The 15,464-nt window shown below is 39.2% G+C and overlaps 1 protein-coding gene across 7 annotated transcripts in view; it reads right to left on the reverse strand.

Annotated features, from left to right (window-relative positions):
* Positions 1-15,464, reverse strand: part of osbpl8 (oxysterol binding protein-like 8) — an 83,020-nt gene that overhangs the window by 57,085 nt on the left and 10,471 nt on the right. For 3 of the 7 annotated variants that reach the window (XM_086146856.1, XM_086146861.1, XM_086146852.1), the window contains exon 2: positions 2,788-2,876. In XM_086146856.1, coding sequence (XP_086002982.1) covers positions 2,788-2,838 — 51 coding nt within the window. In that variant the 5' untranslated portion in view covers positions 2,839-2,876. Of the gene's footprint in view, positions 1-2,787; positions 2,877-10,267; positions 10,393-13,576; positions 13,597-15,464 lie in introns of those variants that run through there. The other 4 variants (XM_086146859.1, XM_086146853.1, XM_086146860.1 and 1 more) reach the window with 3 other exon arrangements.

Consider the following 15,464-nt stretch of genomic DNA (forward strand, 5'->3'; position numbering starts at 1 on the left):
TAAGACACTGTCCAGCACGGCATTCATGCTTCATCATGCTGGTACCAGGTTTCCTGTTTCTGGTTTTGTTGGAGCTCATCTATTGGTTGTTGATTCAGACATGTGACATAACACAAGACTTGCGATAACAGGCCTTGTTAGCCCCAAGACTAGGCAAAGACTGAGCTACGACAGCAAGACTACCACTTACACTTAATGATTGAGATGATGGGAGCATGCTGCGATTCCAGTAAAACTCCCCAAAAATTCTCAACAAATCGTAAGGTGTAAACCCGGCATTACTTGACAAAAGGTCACTATTTTTGCAGTCCCTATCAGCTCCAATCTAACAGTAAACTCTGTAATAGCAGGTTTTTTAGGAGAAGCACATACATCTCCTGATAAATGATGCAATCTATGTAATGCCCAGTCTATTTCATCCCAGTGTCAATAAATCCATACCATCTTGATTACAGGCCTCAAATCAACAGCCCACTGGACTGCCTGAGACCAGCTGATGACTGATTTTCTGTCAGGGAAGGACTAAACAAATCCTGCCGATAGACAGTTTCTCTGCTTATGTTCAATTTCCTGAATGATAAAATCAGCAACTACACCCACATCATCTAAGGTTCATGTTGCCAAATCTTCTCAAAGTTGTTTCAGACTCTTATTTGCACATATTTTCAAGAAGGTGGCCAAACTAAAGCTGTGTTGACTGTGCTTTTCCAGTTTATTTGTCTTTCTTTGCTGTGGTGGTATGTGTTATCAGTTTGCCTTTTTCAACAACTCCTTAAGTTGAACTGCTGATGTACAGATGCTTGTAAAACCTTGCTGTCACTTTTCTGTTGCTGCTGCTTGTTGCTCTTCTTTATCAGATTATGTTACGCCAAAGCTGAAAGTTTGTTCCTCAAATTGGCTTTACAAAGGAGAAATTCATTTTCAGAGGCAAGTTGAATTTGAGGCTGAGCATGAGTGTTTCAATGCAGTGAGTTACCTTGAGGACTGATGCATATTATGCAGGTCTACCTTTGAAAATATGTTTTATTAGTATTGCTGAAAATCTGGTATTCTGATGATTCCCACATAATGGATAGTAGCACTACCTAACAAAAATACAAACGACTGTCAGGTTTTGCATATTTCTTTTCCATCTACAGATCCCCTTATCTTGTACTGTATAGGTTTATCAACTATGTCATTCAAACTGGCCTTCCCAAAACGTTGTTAGAAATACCTGATGTAAGCTATTGCACTTAACATGCCAATGGTATATTCCATAAAAAGGAGCATGTGTTTTCTCTTTTAGTTGCTGTCGTCAACTGTCTGAGACACATTTTAGCGTTAATCAGGACTGTCCACCTTCAACCTATGTTCCAATTGCTCCCTGTGTTATGCTGTAATGTGGCTCTCATGTTCACTACTCCAACTGAACCATTGTCAGTTGATTATAGAATTTTATAGTGCTGGCAGGGTTTAAAGGTTACTCACAATGCATTGTAAGGTATTTACATGTCATATCAGCATTTGGTACGAAGCCTTTTTTTCCAGATAGTATAGCTGCCTAACATGGAAATAGAAGCCATATTAATTCTGCAAAGAGATGTTATATTTTCATTTCTTGAGGGAAAAAAAGACTTGGACCTTTCTTTGGTGAATGCCCTGCCTTGCCATGGGGCCCTTCATCCCTTCATAGCCATGGCAGATACATGCTGTGTTATTCACTTCTCCTCAGATTACCAAGGTCGGATGTCTCAGTCACAGATCCCCTCTTACATCTAAGCTACTGTTGTTGAAGTACATAACAACTGAGTGTGTCTGCTATTTCACCCCTGCATAGCCTGAACAGGCCTCTCGTTACAGTATATACAATGTGAATGACAACAAAATGACTGGTAGCAGAGGTTAGGGGGTTTGCAGGTTGTCGGAAACAGTTGTTGATCTGCAAGAAATTATGACAGCTACAGGCAGTTCTATCCTGGCTATGTCCGCCTCACACTAGGACTGCATAAGATAATCAAACTCCAGTAATGAAAAGCAATGTGGAGGCCAGAAAGGTCCCATCACCCTTCTTAAAGTATTTCCTGTCTTTGAGGATTTTATCATGCGGAGGGACACAGCAAACACCTGGCATACTTCCCAGAGAATTTTCATCACAAGTTGTGAGTCTACTGCGAGGCCCTTCAGCAAAAGGCGGCAGTTGCCGGCAACACAATACACTCCATAGTCTGATGCTTTCTGCAGTTCTTCATCATGGTTGATCAAGGGATAAAACTGTGTCTTAGAGAATCCGCTGCTAAATGGCTGAAGGATACAAACTCATAAAAAAATTGATTCTCCAACAGAATGTATTTGAAAGAGATAGTTATTATGCAAATGTAGCTCAAACTATTTTTTTTTCCACCAGCAGTCTAATTATGCAACCCCTTGAATAAGTTCTGAAGAAGGCAGGTGAAAAAAAAACTTGCATAAGTAATAAGAGATGAGATGAGAGTTATTAAAACTCCCACTCAAAAGAAATGGCGAAGGCCTTTCGGCTTGACTGCAAAACAATCCTTTTTGCATGTCATTGTTTGTGAGAGTGATGGCCTGTGTAGTTATCACACTGCTGATCTGAAAATGTAACTGTTCTCATGCTGACTGCAAAAGCAGGCACTGCCCCATATGACAGAGGAGCAAAATCCTAGGAGCTAAATGGAGGGGATAGTTACTGGATGTGACTGACTTCATATGACTTAAGTTGATGAGGAGTTCAAAAGATTTAGGACAATTTTCAGTCAAACTGTACTCAGATGTGTTGTGACTCACCAAAGTTTTCTCTGGCTCCTGCTGCGACTCAGATGACGTCTCCATGGTCATGATAAGCAACAGTTAGTGGTGCTCAGGCAACTGCATACCTGTCAGGAGAGAAGAGTGATTTAACACTGCATATCATCAGGTCAAAATTGTAGAATTAGCACATACAAAATGTGTTTAGTTTGTTTGAGTGCAGTCCTTTTTTTTTTACTTGGTATGACGTTTCATCTTAATTGTGCACTTCGACTTCATGTGGGATGTCCTATTTTCAAATATCAACGTTCCTGCCTACTCATCTATCATATTTCTGAACAAGTAGATGCCAACTGATTACAGTGCAGAACTACAATAAAGGATTTCTTCTTCCTGTCTTTGTCCTATAAATTTCTGTATGAGCCTACTGGCACCAGTACAAAGGAACTATTGGCCTAAGACCTTCATATAAACAGTCCATTATTACAGCAGGCAGCAAAGGAGGCATAATCAGCCAGCCTGTCAGCTCCTTTGCCCGAAGAGTCCTGAAATATTCATTCATTCAATATTTTCCCTGTCTAGAATGAGCTTGTTCCCCCTATAGAAGTGTTGTGTTGTGAAACTGTTTCTATATCTATCCACACAGAGAAAGAGTGCTGGTCAGAATGTGCGATATTTAGGGACCAACAGGAGCTTGTACCTTAAACACTTTGGAGCTATGATTATTACAGTAAATGAGGAAAATTAATATTCTAAGTTTTTTTTTATTTTGTATAGATCACCTTATACTTTCCCTTTCTCTAGACAGTCAAAATCAACCAGCAGTAACCAACAGTACTTCTTCTTTCAGCTTTTCCCTTCAGGGGTCGCCACAGTGAATCAACCTTCTCCATCTAACCCTATTCTCTGTATCCCCCTCTTTCACACCCACTACCTTCATATCCTCTCTCACTATGTCCATAAATCTTCTCTTTAGTCTTCCTTGAGACCTCTTGCCTGGCAGCTCCAATTCCAGCATCCGTCTACCAATATATTCTCTATTCCTCCTTTGTACATGACTGAACCATCTAAGTCTGACTTCTCTGACCTTCTCTCCAAAACATCTAACATGTGCTGTTCCTTTGATAGACTCATTCCTGATCCTATCCATCCTGGTCACTCCCAAAGAGAACCTCAACATCTTCATCTCTGCAACCTCTTGTTCTGCCTCCTGTCTTTTTGTCATTGCCTAAATGCAGCCTCAGGGCGGCACTGGGCCTGTGTCTCCCAAAGCCTGCCTTGGGAGGGCATGAAGAAGTGTCTCCCTAAAGCCCGGATCAATGCAGAGAGTTGCGTCAGGAAGGGCATCCGGCGTAAAACTTTTGCCAAAACCAAACGTGAGTCAACCATGACCTAAACCTACAGTACAATATGTTTAAAACATACAGATATGGAAAACTAAATCAAGACACATGTCCCTCTTAGAAATCCATGATGAGGAGGTCCAATAAACAATAATCTCTGTCTCACCATCCTCTGAAACTCACAGGGTTATGGGATGCAATAGCCAATCACAGCTGAAGCTAGTGGTTGCTTCATGTTGTGGTACCAAGAAGAAGTGCCTTCTTTGATCACAGTATATATTAGACTAATGAAATGCATCCCTTCACCAAAATCCAACTGTATGTTCAAATAAATAACATTCATAATGCCATCAGTTTGAACAATCTTGCATATAGTCATGAAAAATCAGAAACCTCCCAAGTGAGCATGTTGTTTGACTTACTTGTTTATTTGACATGGCGCAACTTACAACTGGACTATTGCACATGGCAAGGTTGCAGCGTTAATGCTGAAACAATCAATTGCGAAGACTTCATTCAAATGTTGCCACTTTCATGCCTGCCACTGCAGGCATGAAATCATTCTGAATCCACATACTGACTAATTACTTAAGGAAAAGACCATTCTTCTTACATATTAAGACCCTCCATAGTCTGGTCCTAGCAGAACTTCATTTATACCTATGGAGATCATTAGACTGATTGATCACTGATCAACCTGGATAGTCCCCGTAAGTGACTCATTTACAAACATGAACATATATTTAATGAAAACAAATGGTATTAGGTCAGCAGTTGTATTGATCCGTAACCCTATTCATTTCTTTCTTTCTTCCCCTTCTGGAAAAGTCAAAGATCAGAATGGTAGGCAGCAGTTCACTTGGGTCAGGATTTTACACGATTTGTTAATTCTCTACGTACTACTACAATCCAGCTGGCATTGGCTGAGAGGCAGGGTAGACTCATATAGAGACATACTATTCAGTCAACCACACTCTTATACAAAGAAATGGACAATTGGGAGTCTTCAATGTACTTCCGTCATGCTTCTGGACTATGGAAGGAAAACCAGAAAACCAGAAGACCCCCAATGAAATTTAATCAGAAACCGTCTTTAAATATGGACTGCGAATCATGCCTACCTGATGTTTTTTTTTTCTTGAAACTATCAAAATGTCTGTCTAATGCCCCCACAACACGTCAGTTACTGTTTCATGGCATGAACCTGTGACCTATGCCATTAGATTTACAAACAAATTTGTTCATCCGGTCAGTTGGGCAATCCATATTCTTTCAAAGAAATTAGAATTTGAATGCCTGTCTTTTTTTTCCCCAAGCAGCCACTGTAACAATACAATTTATATGCCTGCAAATCCTCAACACCAATACTTGAACAAAGGGACATATCCGTTAATTTCACTCTAAGCTGTGGAGATTATTCTGGGGTTGAGCGACGATCAACACATCGTTGTCCATAAAAAGTAGGAACTTTTCACTTAAGCTGATCGCAGTTTTTTTAGACCTCCATCAATCTGATGCAACTCTTTGGAAAGAAGCTGGCATGGCTTTACTGCCAATGAAAGGATAAATGAGCACTGTTCAATTCAATACTGACAGACACTCAGCATAACAAAATATTTGACTTTTGATTTGGTTGTTGGGGATGAAACAGTTCCACTGAGTGTAATTGTCTTTCAGGGTCGAAACAATTTACAATTGCTTGTTTACTAATTCAACACGAATCTAACATGGAAATGTCAACAACCTATTTGAGTTATGTAGTTTGAGATATAGCCGCATGGTATGAAAAAAAATAAATTTCAGTCCAAAATATAACACTGGCATCTTCTGTTGGATGACCACATCATCTTACAAGTGACCGAGTTTATGTGAAAATAATAAATAACCCACATAATAAAAAATCCACACCTTATCCAGACACCATTCTTTTGGTCAACAAGTTTTCATAAAGTTCAGTTAAAACAGGGCTCTTCATAAGATGTTTCTATTGTCAAATTGGTCATTGCAAAAAAAATCCAAACCTGGTCCATCTTCTTGAAAATTCGTGATCATGTTATTCGGGAGCATGTCTCTAGAGTTGTGACATCTTGTTTATTGTTACCATTAGAGTACAGGTAGCTGATGTTTTGCAGTTTATAAAATATATGCTGATAGAGAAGACTCTTTATGAGACTTCTAATATCATACAGGGGGCAGAATGACATCCTAGCAATGAGCCGGTCTCGAATTCTCTCCCCCAGTAGTCATTAATGAAATGCTCTGGTGCTCCTGCAGTCTCGTAGGTTCAGCAACCATGTTCACACGAACGCACACACACAAGCACCTCAACTGGCCTCCATTCTGAAGGACCTGCCATTGTGAGACAGAAGCTTCACACCCCCCTTCTCAGACTCAGCTTTAGCGAGTCGTCCGTGACTCAGCCTGGAGCAGCAGTTACACAAGTGGAAAATGTAGAAAAATGGAAAGCTTGAAAATATTTTCGGGCTAGGCAGGAGGTAGAATTAGATGACTGTCATATTTGCTATGTATATATATATATATGATATGAAACCGTCTCTCTCTCACTTAATCTGCAATGAAAACAAGACCGAGACAGAGCAAGAGCACATTGTGGTAAGAATGTCCCTTTCTGGAATCATTTCACTCCAACAATCAGTCCAGTCATCTAGATAAAATTGGCAAGTCTTGAAGATTTCCACTTAAGTTTAATTCTTACTGAATATAGGGGGATGTTTAGGGTTAATCAGAAACGATAGAGAATATTCCTAACTCGTTACAGATGTTGTTTTATATGCTGATCCACATTCACATTCACATTCCAATCAGCCAGAGGTACAATTCACACTGTGGCAGAGAACATTTTGCCCTTTCAAGGGCCCTAAATTTTACCTGACGATACTAGTTATATACAGCTACTTTATTTTTATTTTATTTTTTTTAGTTTTTATGTCCCGGTATCTCTGAGCAAACATCTGCAGGATGTTTGGTATTCTTCAGACATTCAGATATCACAGCAAGCTTGTCCCTGCTAAATAAAAAAGGTGGTTGAATTGTTGTAGGTCTAGTTCCTTCAGTAGTATCTCACTCATCATAAAACCCGGATTGTTCATATTGTCTTGTGAAAAAATGCTTGTTGGACAGACAAAAATACTTCAGGGCATGAACTTTACATTTGTCCATTAAATTCCTCTAACAGCATTTTTGTTTAGCATGTTTTGACTTGCAATGAAACTTTGGCTTTAATTGTCAAAAAGGGGGTTAATCCCAAAATCAATAGACTGCTTGCCTTTTATTTTAACAATTTCTCTGGGAAAATGAAATATATCACATTTTTGTCACAAGACATTCAGGCCATAAAATTACTCAAAGGCCAAACATACCCTATCCTTGTATTAAGCAAAGCTTAATGTGGCACCACATCATCCTGGAGGGCAACATAAGTAAAAAGAAATTGTGTTATGCAGCAGCATTAGCACCTCGCTTTATCACATTATAGATAGAAGTATTCACAGAAGCCTCCTGCACATAATGCATATCAGTGTGGTCGAGGGTAAGAGCATTCCAAGAACTGAAGCTAATGTTTCTTATTCCACTGAAAAGAATTGAGAATTCAACACTCCCAGACCTGGATGAGTTGAAAGTCAAGTTATCTGCAGCAGACAGGTTGGGTCTGAACGCTGATTGCAGATCACCTGTTAGAGAAACAGCTGTACCACAAATTCTTCACATATTATGGCTGTTGACACTCACACACCGTTTGGTTGGCTCTATCCAAGATGGGTCTAAAATCTCACAAAAAAGGTGTTTGCTGAGGTAGACATGTGAGTATGCTGGTGTTCATGATAACATTTTGCAGAACGGGAGCAACAACAGACTGAGGCCATATTGTATTGTCATTTGTAAATGCAACAAAAAAAAAAAAATGCAATACCGTTTATTTTATATATTGTTTTGTATACATTGAAAGGACAAACTACTGTGTTCTGAAATTAATTTTATAGAAAGAAAAACAAAGTGTTGAGGTAACAGCGTGGAATGAGTGCCAAAGATAGAGGGCAAACACAAAAGAAATCCTTAACTTGTGGCTTAGCAGTGGCCTAAAATCAAACCAAACCATTGAGGGCCTTTGACCAAGCAATAAAAAGAAACCAGGGAAACACTGACCTAAATCCCAAGAAAAAAGCTGCTTTTTTTGTCAAATCTCAGTTGCACTACACACAGACAAAACCTTGTGCTAAAATCTGAAAAAAAAGTTTCAAGAAAAATCATATTGTATTAACATTGTCCAAATTATGGGTAAACTGACTGATTCCCTGAAGAATCAACAAAGTGTAAAATTCCATCTTTCAGTTGACAGATTTTGTGGAGAAATTTAGAATCCAGATTTTCCCAACTTTGACAGGATTTTGTTTTGCAAATTTTGTAGAAAATATAAATGGGCATCATGTCTCTATGTTTTATTGAATTTATTACATGTTATCAACTAAACAATCGAAAATGCTAATGGAATGATTTTCAACAAATTAAACACACATCAAAAAAATCATGGCAGACCAAACTAGACAGACAGAATGTCAACTCTCCTTTGGATCAGTTCACAATGTAATTACTATAAATACTAATTTTTCAAAACATAAGAATATAAGGAGACAATTTAACATATTTGGTTTCTGTTTATCTGATTTCCAATTGTGTCAGAGGAAACTTACATTGTCCACATGCTCTTTTGATACCAGAGCAACATCACGGCAAAGCCTCACTACATTTTCAGAAAGGGGGCCAACGAAAGTGCAAATACATACACATTTTTAATTGCTACTGCAGTGTAGGCATAATGAGTAGGTCTATCTGAACAAGCACCGCTTTCCACCTCAATATTAAACACTGTTGCCTTTCCTAAAACAGCCACTTCATGCCAAAGTTCCATCATAGCATATCAATTAGGTAAGTTTTAATGGCAGAAAATGTAAATGGACATGACATTATATCTCAAGGACTTACATTATGGAATTTACTAGCAAATGATTTCTTTCAAACCGTGGGTCTATGCTTCTTAAATCTTATATGACAGAGCATTGGCACTCTCAGCTCAGAACAACACTGATGCACTGATGCATGCCCTTCTTTGGAGTGGATTGTTTTTATTCCATCATGCCATTCAATTATTTGAATACCCACACCAAGGTGCAAAAGGTATGTTAATCGGAACCTTCTAAAGCATGGATGAAAAATTATCCAAATTTGTGTAACTGTTTTCTTTTTAATTCTCCCTCTCCATTAATCTCTTATCATGTAGTGGGCTTTGGAATCTATAACTGGGGAAAAAGGCTTCAAGGCCTGTTCTTATGACTATGAATGTAGCTTTTATTGCTTTTGAATTCAATTTGCAGTGAAGGTCAAATAGTTCGGATCATTTTTATATTAGGGATGCACAAATAGTCAAGAAAAGTACTGCACACAGGCTTAAATGATTTTAAAAAGCAGCACACGACTTAAAAATATGTATAACAGACAACATTCGGAGTGAAATCAAAAGCAGATTACTGATTTTGTTCAGATTGCTGTTAACAGCCTGGCGTTCAGGTGCTGCAGTAAAAACGACAAATTTGATTGTTGTTAGATTAACAGAAGAGATCAGCTGCAGGGCGGGAAAGGACAGCAATGATTTCATGATCTTAAGCTGATTGTAGTGCAGCTTCCCAAAATGGAAGGAAGCTCTCTGACACGCTGAGAATCAGGGCTACAGACACAAAGTACTGAAGACACAGAAGATGAGAGGGAGATATAATGAACAGACCTCCATTTCATACATCAAACCCCTAAACTGATAGTTATTCTTTGCATTGTCAGTCCTTTAGGTCCCCTGACTCTCATCCCCACAACTCCAGCCCAGCATTGAAAAAAATACAAAATCACCACAAAGAGATTCTAAGCAAGATATTAAGAAGTCTTCATTACACATACATGGTGGTGTCCAATATCTCTCGACTAATGGACCTTTCTGTATGGAGTTTGCATGTTCTCCATGTGTCAACGTGGGTTTCCTACGGGTTCAGTCCAAAAACATGCAGCAGGTTAATTGAAAAAAAATTGCCCTAAATAAGTGAGTGAATGATTGTTTGTCTATATATGTGGCCCTGTGATTGACTGGCGACCAGTCAAGGGATGTGCCCCACCTTTTGCCCAATGACAGCTGAGATACGCTCCAGCATCCCCCGCGACCCTGAGTGCAGGATAAGCAGATGATGGATGGATGGATGGATGGATGGATGGATGGATGGATGGATGGATCCCTGGGGAACTGTAACAAAATATATTGACGTTTCACATTATGTGATCAACAAAGGTCAAGCGTGACCCGTGAATGCAGTCTGAAAGATTGTAGCACAAAGTGTGTGTGTGTGTGTGTGTGTGTGTGTGTGTGGGGGGGGGGGGGGGGGGGGGGCAATAAAAACACATAAGTATGCATCTGATAACAAATGTTTTCTTTGTCGTTGAAGATTGAAATGGAAGTTGGGGTCAAAAGCAACAATGTACAGTATCTGTCCTAATTCGTTTCTGTGCTTGGGAGGGCGCATCTATCAACACAATACCCAATGTAGGTCAGAGCAGGAGAAATATTTATCATCCATGTCAGAAGGGGGCAGCAGGAGGTGCTGCCATGGAAAACTATAGATAATCCACAATTGCTTCGCCAAAGCAACCCCTGAAGCAAATATCCAAAGAAAAAATCCACAGGAGATTTTCATAATCAAATACTACAGCCCCTTAGATGAATACAATATTTTCTTTAATTCAAAACATCTGATATATAGTTCAAGGTAATGGAACAACATCATACAGTTCCCTGTGAAGAATTACAAATGTCATTCATTAACAGTTTTGCAAATATCCCTCCTATCTGGCTCATTCAGTTTCCGTTTACAGTGGATGTACCACCTGCTGTGGAAGGTAAACCAGCCTCTGAGCTAGAAATAGCTACTTATAATCCATATACTGGACAGGTATACAAAAATTACTCAATTTGGCTCCACCAGCTGATGCAAGATCTTCTTGGAGAGTCATAGTGCCCGGCTTCTTTTTGGGAAATATCAATTTGTACTTTTGTATAAACTGACAACCTAAAAAAAAATAGATTTTTTTTTTTTGAAAAAATATTTCCATGTCATGAATGTGTTCAACTAGTTTAAAGAGAATGAACACTAAGACAAAAAAACTGCTAGTTATAATTTTCTCGAGACCAAAATCTTCCTCTCTATTTTGTTAGTATCGATTAAAAATAACATTTAAAAATCATATTCATCATGTACAGTATGTTTAGTTTTAAGGTGCCAAAATATACTAGAAAATCTGCAGTTTTCATAACATTGTTCATCAGAGTGAGTGTTCTGTCTTTCATGCTTTAAGGACACACTTTGCAGAAAAAAACATGTATCCACTTTGGAATATACCCATAGATTTAGAGTTGAGGGCAAGTGACCTCCCTTAAACAAGTTGAGGCGGAGCTTGAATTATGTGACTCAATTAGAAGAATTTATACTGATATGACTTCATTATTTAAAAGACTGTCAAATCACCAAAGATATAGTCTGTGATCTGCCCCTCTTTTATCATGCAACCACTGCTATTAAATCCAGTGGAGAAAACCTTGTGTGAAGAATAACTAAAAACAGGTCAGACATGAGTTGAATGCCACTTGTTTACCTCCATCATTACACATTTATTTTCAGTTTGCTGCACATTTTAGACTCACTTTTCCGCAAATCAAACACTCTGCATCTTTGGAAGACTAACTGGTTAAGGTTATTAGGCCTCAGGAATACTTCCTTGGAGTTGACTTGACTTTCTAGAAATAATATAGCAGCATTGTTTCATGGTAACCAAAGAACCACTTTTCTTCGGTTGTCTAGTTTAATTATCTCATGAAACAAAATCATCACCGTGATTCTGTCGCCATCGATGTCAAGTGGTGACATGCATCCAAACAAACATCATCTGACCAAGAATCATGAAGCACAAGACTCCTGTGTGTAGACAGGGCATATGACTAATCAAAATGAAGAACTTTAAAATGTCTTAAAAACTTAACCCCCTCACTCCCACAGAAACTATGCATGGCCTTGAGTTATGCAAAAGCTCAGACAAATAATTTTACCGCAATATTGAGAATAGTCTAATTCGTGTATGTGGTTAGGATTTATAGGCTTCCCTGATGAATGCACTGTTCATTCACTGTATTCTGCAACCAGTTCTGCAACCATTGGCAACGTTAAAGACAGCTGGTTTGGTCTGACCTAAAATATCAGAGAAGCATGTTAGTTTCCTTGGCACATAACTGCAAACAAGCTAATGCACAGAGAGGCTACACAAAAGAACTGATTAAGTAACCTCCAGCAGAATGAAATATAAACTTTTTTCCAAGATGTTGGAATGGCACCCCAGTGGTTCTCAAAACAATTGTATCACCATTCAGGAAATTCCCTACATGACACAGAAACTCTAATCTCTGCCATCCAATCAATGTAGGAGTGATTAAAATCTATAGCCTCGGCAGTGTCACCTTGAAAAAATTAACTCAGTGTAGTGCTTTGGATAACAAGGTGACTCAGCATTCAGTCAACATCCATTTAACTGATCCATCACGGTGACATGTGGATGCGAATACTGATGATCTGAACTTCTGTAGTGTCAAGGAGACTGTGCTGACCTCAAGGTGTTCAGTCGCCTGCTTATTGGGTGAAACACTGCTGTTGCTCAGCTATTTAACTGACTGCTGGCACTGGGATGATAGCACCAAGCCTCACTGCCACAGAGATGTCAGGAAAAATGAAAGAGAGAACATAGCCATAGCTACTCTACAGCAGCACAGAGGAGATGTGTATGACGCATGCAGCCTGAGTTGAATAAATATGGGTCTGTGTGTGTGTGTGTGTGTGTGTGTGTGTGTGTGTGTGTGTGTGTGCAAGTGAGAGAGAACGAGAGAGTGAGAGAGAGCAACCTATTGCATAACTGAAAAAATAAGACGGAAAAGATACAAGGCAAATATTTTTTCATCATAAATATTTTCAAAGATTAGAAAAAGAACAGTGCAAAGGTTACAGTCTTGAGAGTAGTCGATATACAAATAAGAGGCACTCTAAGAAAGGAGCTAGTAAACAGGAAGAATACAGACATTATCTGAGCATTATTTGTGCTGTCAGCTGTTGAATAGTTAGAGTTCACTATATTCTAGCCCAAGACAACTGAACAACACACACTCTTAGCCACTAGCTGAATCGAACAGCTGTGACCTGAAGGTATTAGCATATGCTAGCAGCCCTCCAATAAACACTGAAGTGTAAAACACTGGAAACATGCTACAGGAGTGAGATCACTTCCCCCTAGAGGAACTTAGACAGACTCTTGAACACACTCAGATGAAGGCAATGATATCCACAGTGGCGTGGAACATGTGCAAGAGATCTATGACTGAATGAGGGACCTACCTCATGTAGCTCGGGCAGCGGCGAGCACTGTTACATTCACAATACAGTCTCTGAGTGGAGAGGAGATGAGGAAGAGAGAGAGACGGACACAGCGAGAAAGAGGGAGAGAGAGAGAAAGAGAGAGAGACATAGAGATGACATCACCATATTTTTCTTCTCTCTCCTGTGAAATGTAGACCAGTGCTGCAGGGCTGCCGGTGTCTGCAGCGGAGCAGCAGAAAGAGCTCCCTCTGTGTGCAGCGACTTAGGAACAGTATCAACATTCACTGTCAGCTTGCCCTGCTGGTCAATACTGATCATACTGATGGAAAAGCGTGACTCTAAACACACAACGTTACAAGAGCTAGATGACACAGTGAGAGAATCTTTTTTTTCAGCATGAAGAGTGCACCAAAAGACCAGACTGATTTGGGAATTTCTTATCTTACAATTAAAAACTTGACAACAACAATTATTAGAATTACAGACTTTCATGTTTTTGTTGACCTTCATCAACTTATATGAATAAACAAGCCATGAATAAAAAGCACTTGCAATGATCCTGTGTTCAGAAGCATCTGCGAAGCGTGATGATCACTCCTGACCAAGCTACATTATTTGCATGTCTGTGAAAAATGAGGCAAAACAATTGTTCTTAGGGTTTATTCAACATTTCCTGTGATTGAACAAAAAACATTAAAAAAGCTGAACATTGCTGCCTTCCTGATTATTGCATCTACTTTTCAGGTTTAATGGATGTCAACCAGTCCTGGAATTACTTACAGGATGGGCGACTGCAGTAAAATGACCTCGAGGGTCACTAAATATTAAATAAATAAATAAATAAATAATCCTTCATTCTTAAGTGGAAAAGGCCATGGTAACAGGATAATGAAGTGATTGAATAATGACGATTTCTCAAAAGCATGTTGACTGTTGGCTCAGTACTGAACTATATCCCTTATAACTCTCCTACTGTTGCCAAGGACAGGCTCAGTTCATGGCATCACACGAATCAACCCATATCTCAAATACAACTTCAAAAAGTCCCATGACAAAACTACTAATTACTGCTGAAGGTGACAGGCACTGACAAATGTATGCTGGAGTCTTAAAGCCAGCGGAAGGGTAGAGAACTGTCAAAGTCTTGATCTGCAAAACTTTAAAAGCGCTAAATGTTTGAAGAGAGAGGCAAAATTAGGCTAGAGCAACCCAAACGCTTGGGATGAGATGAGTAGAGCGTACTTAACCGGAACACTGTTCACAGAGTTGAACGGGGGGAGATAACTTATCGCAGCAACGATAGCACCTTGGCTTAACAGCACACTGAGGGAAACATTGTTTCCCCCATGTATGGGAAACAGTCAAATCCGCCTTACAGAAATGTTTGATATTAACTTAATTCAATTTAGGAAATGTTTGAGTTTTCAGTCTTTCAGGACAGATGCAGAGTCTTATGGCATGACTGCAAATAATTTAGGATGATACTATGTGTTCAAAACTTGCTGTTGACATTGTTATTGGCTAAATCCATATTCTCTCAGCACTGGTCTCTTGTGTCAAAATTATCTGTGGCTTGAGACTTCCTTGAGTCAAAAAAATATCAGGTGGTACAGAGATGTGACATTTTTAAACATTAAATTCTCATGACTTTACACCATAGCTTATCTGTTGGGGATTATTACAGCTGGGCCTGGGATTGTGTTTGGAGGCTTTCGTCAGCAGTGCAGGAGAGATACACGGCACGATAAAACAAAAATAAAAAAACAAAGGATAAGCTCCAGTACGTTATGAAGACCATAACACAATATGAAACTATCCTCTCTGAATACTGTAGAGTCAGAAAAAAAGCATCACTGTCCATCTGTATCAAACAGCCTCATCAAAAGCACAACATTGTGTCCCTCAC

The sequence above is a fragment of the Fistularia commersonii genome, chromosome 5 (genome assembly GCF_037954325.1).
Source record: "Fistularia commersonii isolate RoL2024-O1a breed Wild chromosome 5, RoL_Fcom_v1.0, whole genome shotgun sequence".
In the NCBI taxonomy this organism is placed as follows: Eukaryota; Metazoa; Chordata; class Actinopteri; order Syngnathiformes; family Fistulariidae; genus Fistularia; species Fistularia commersonii.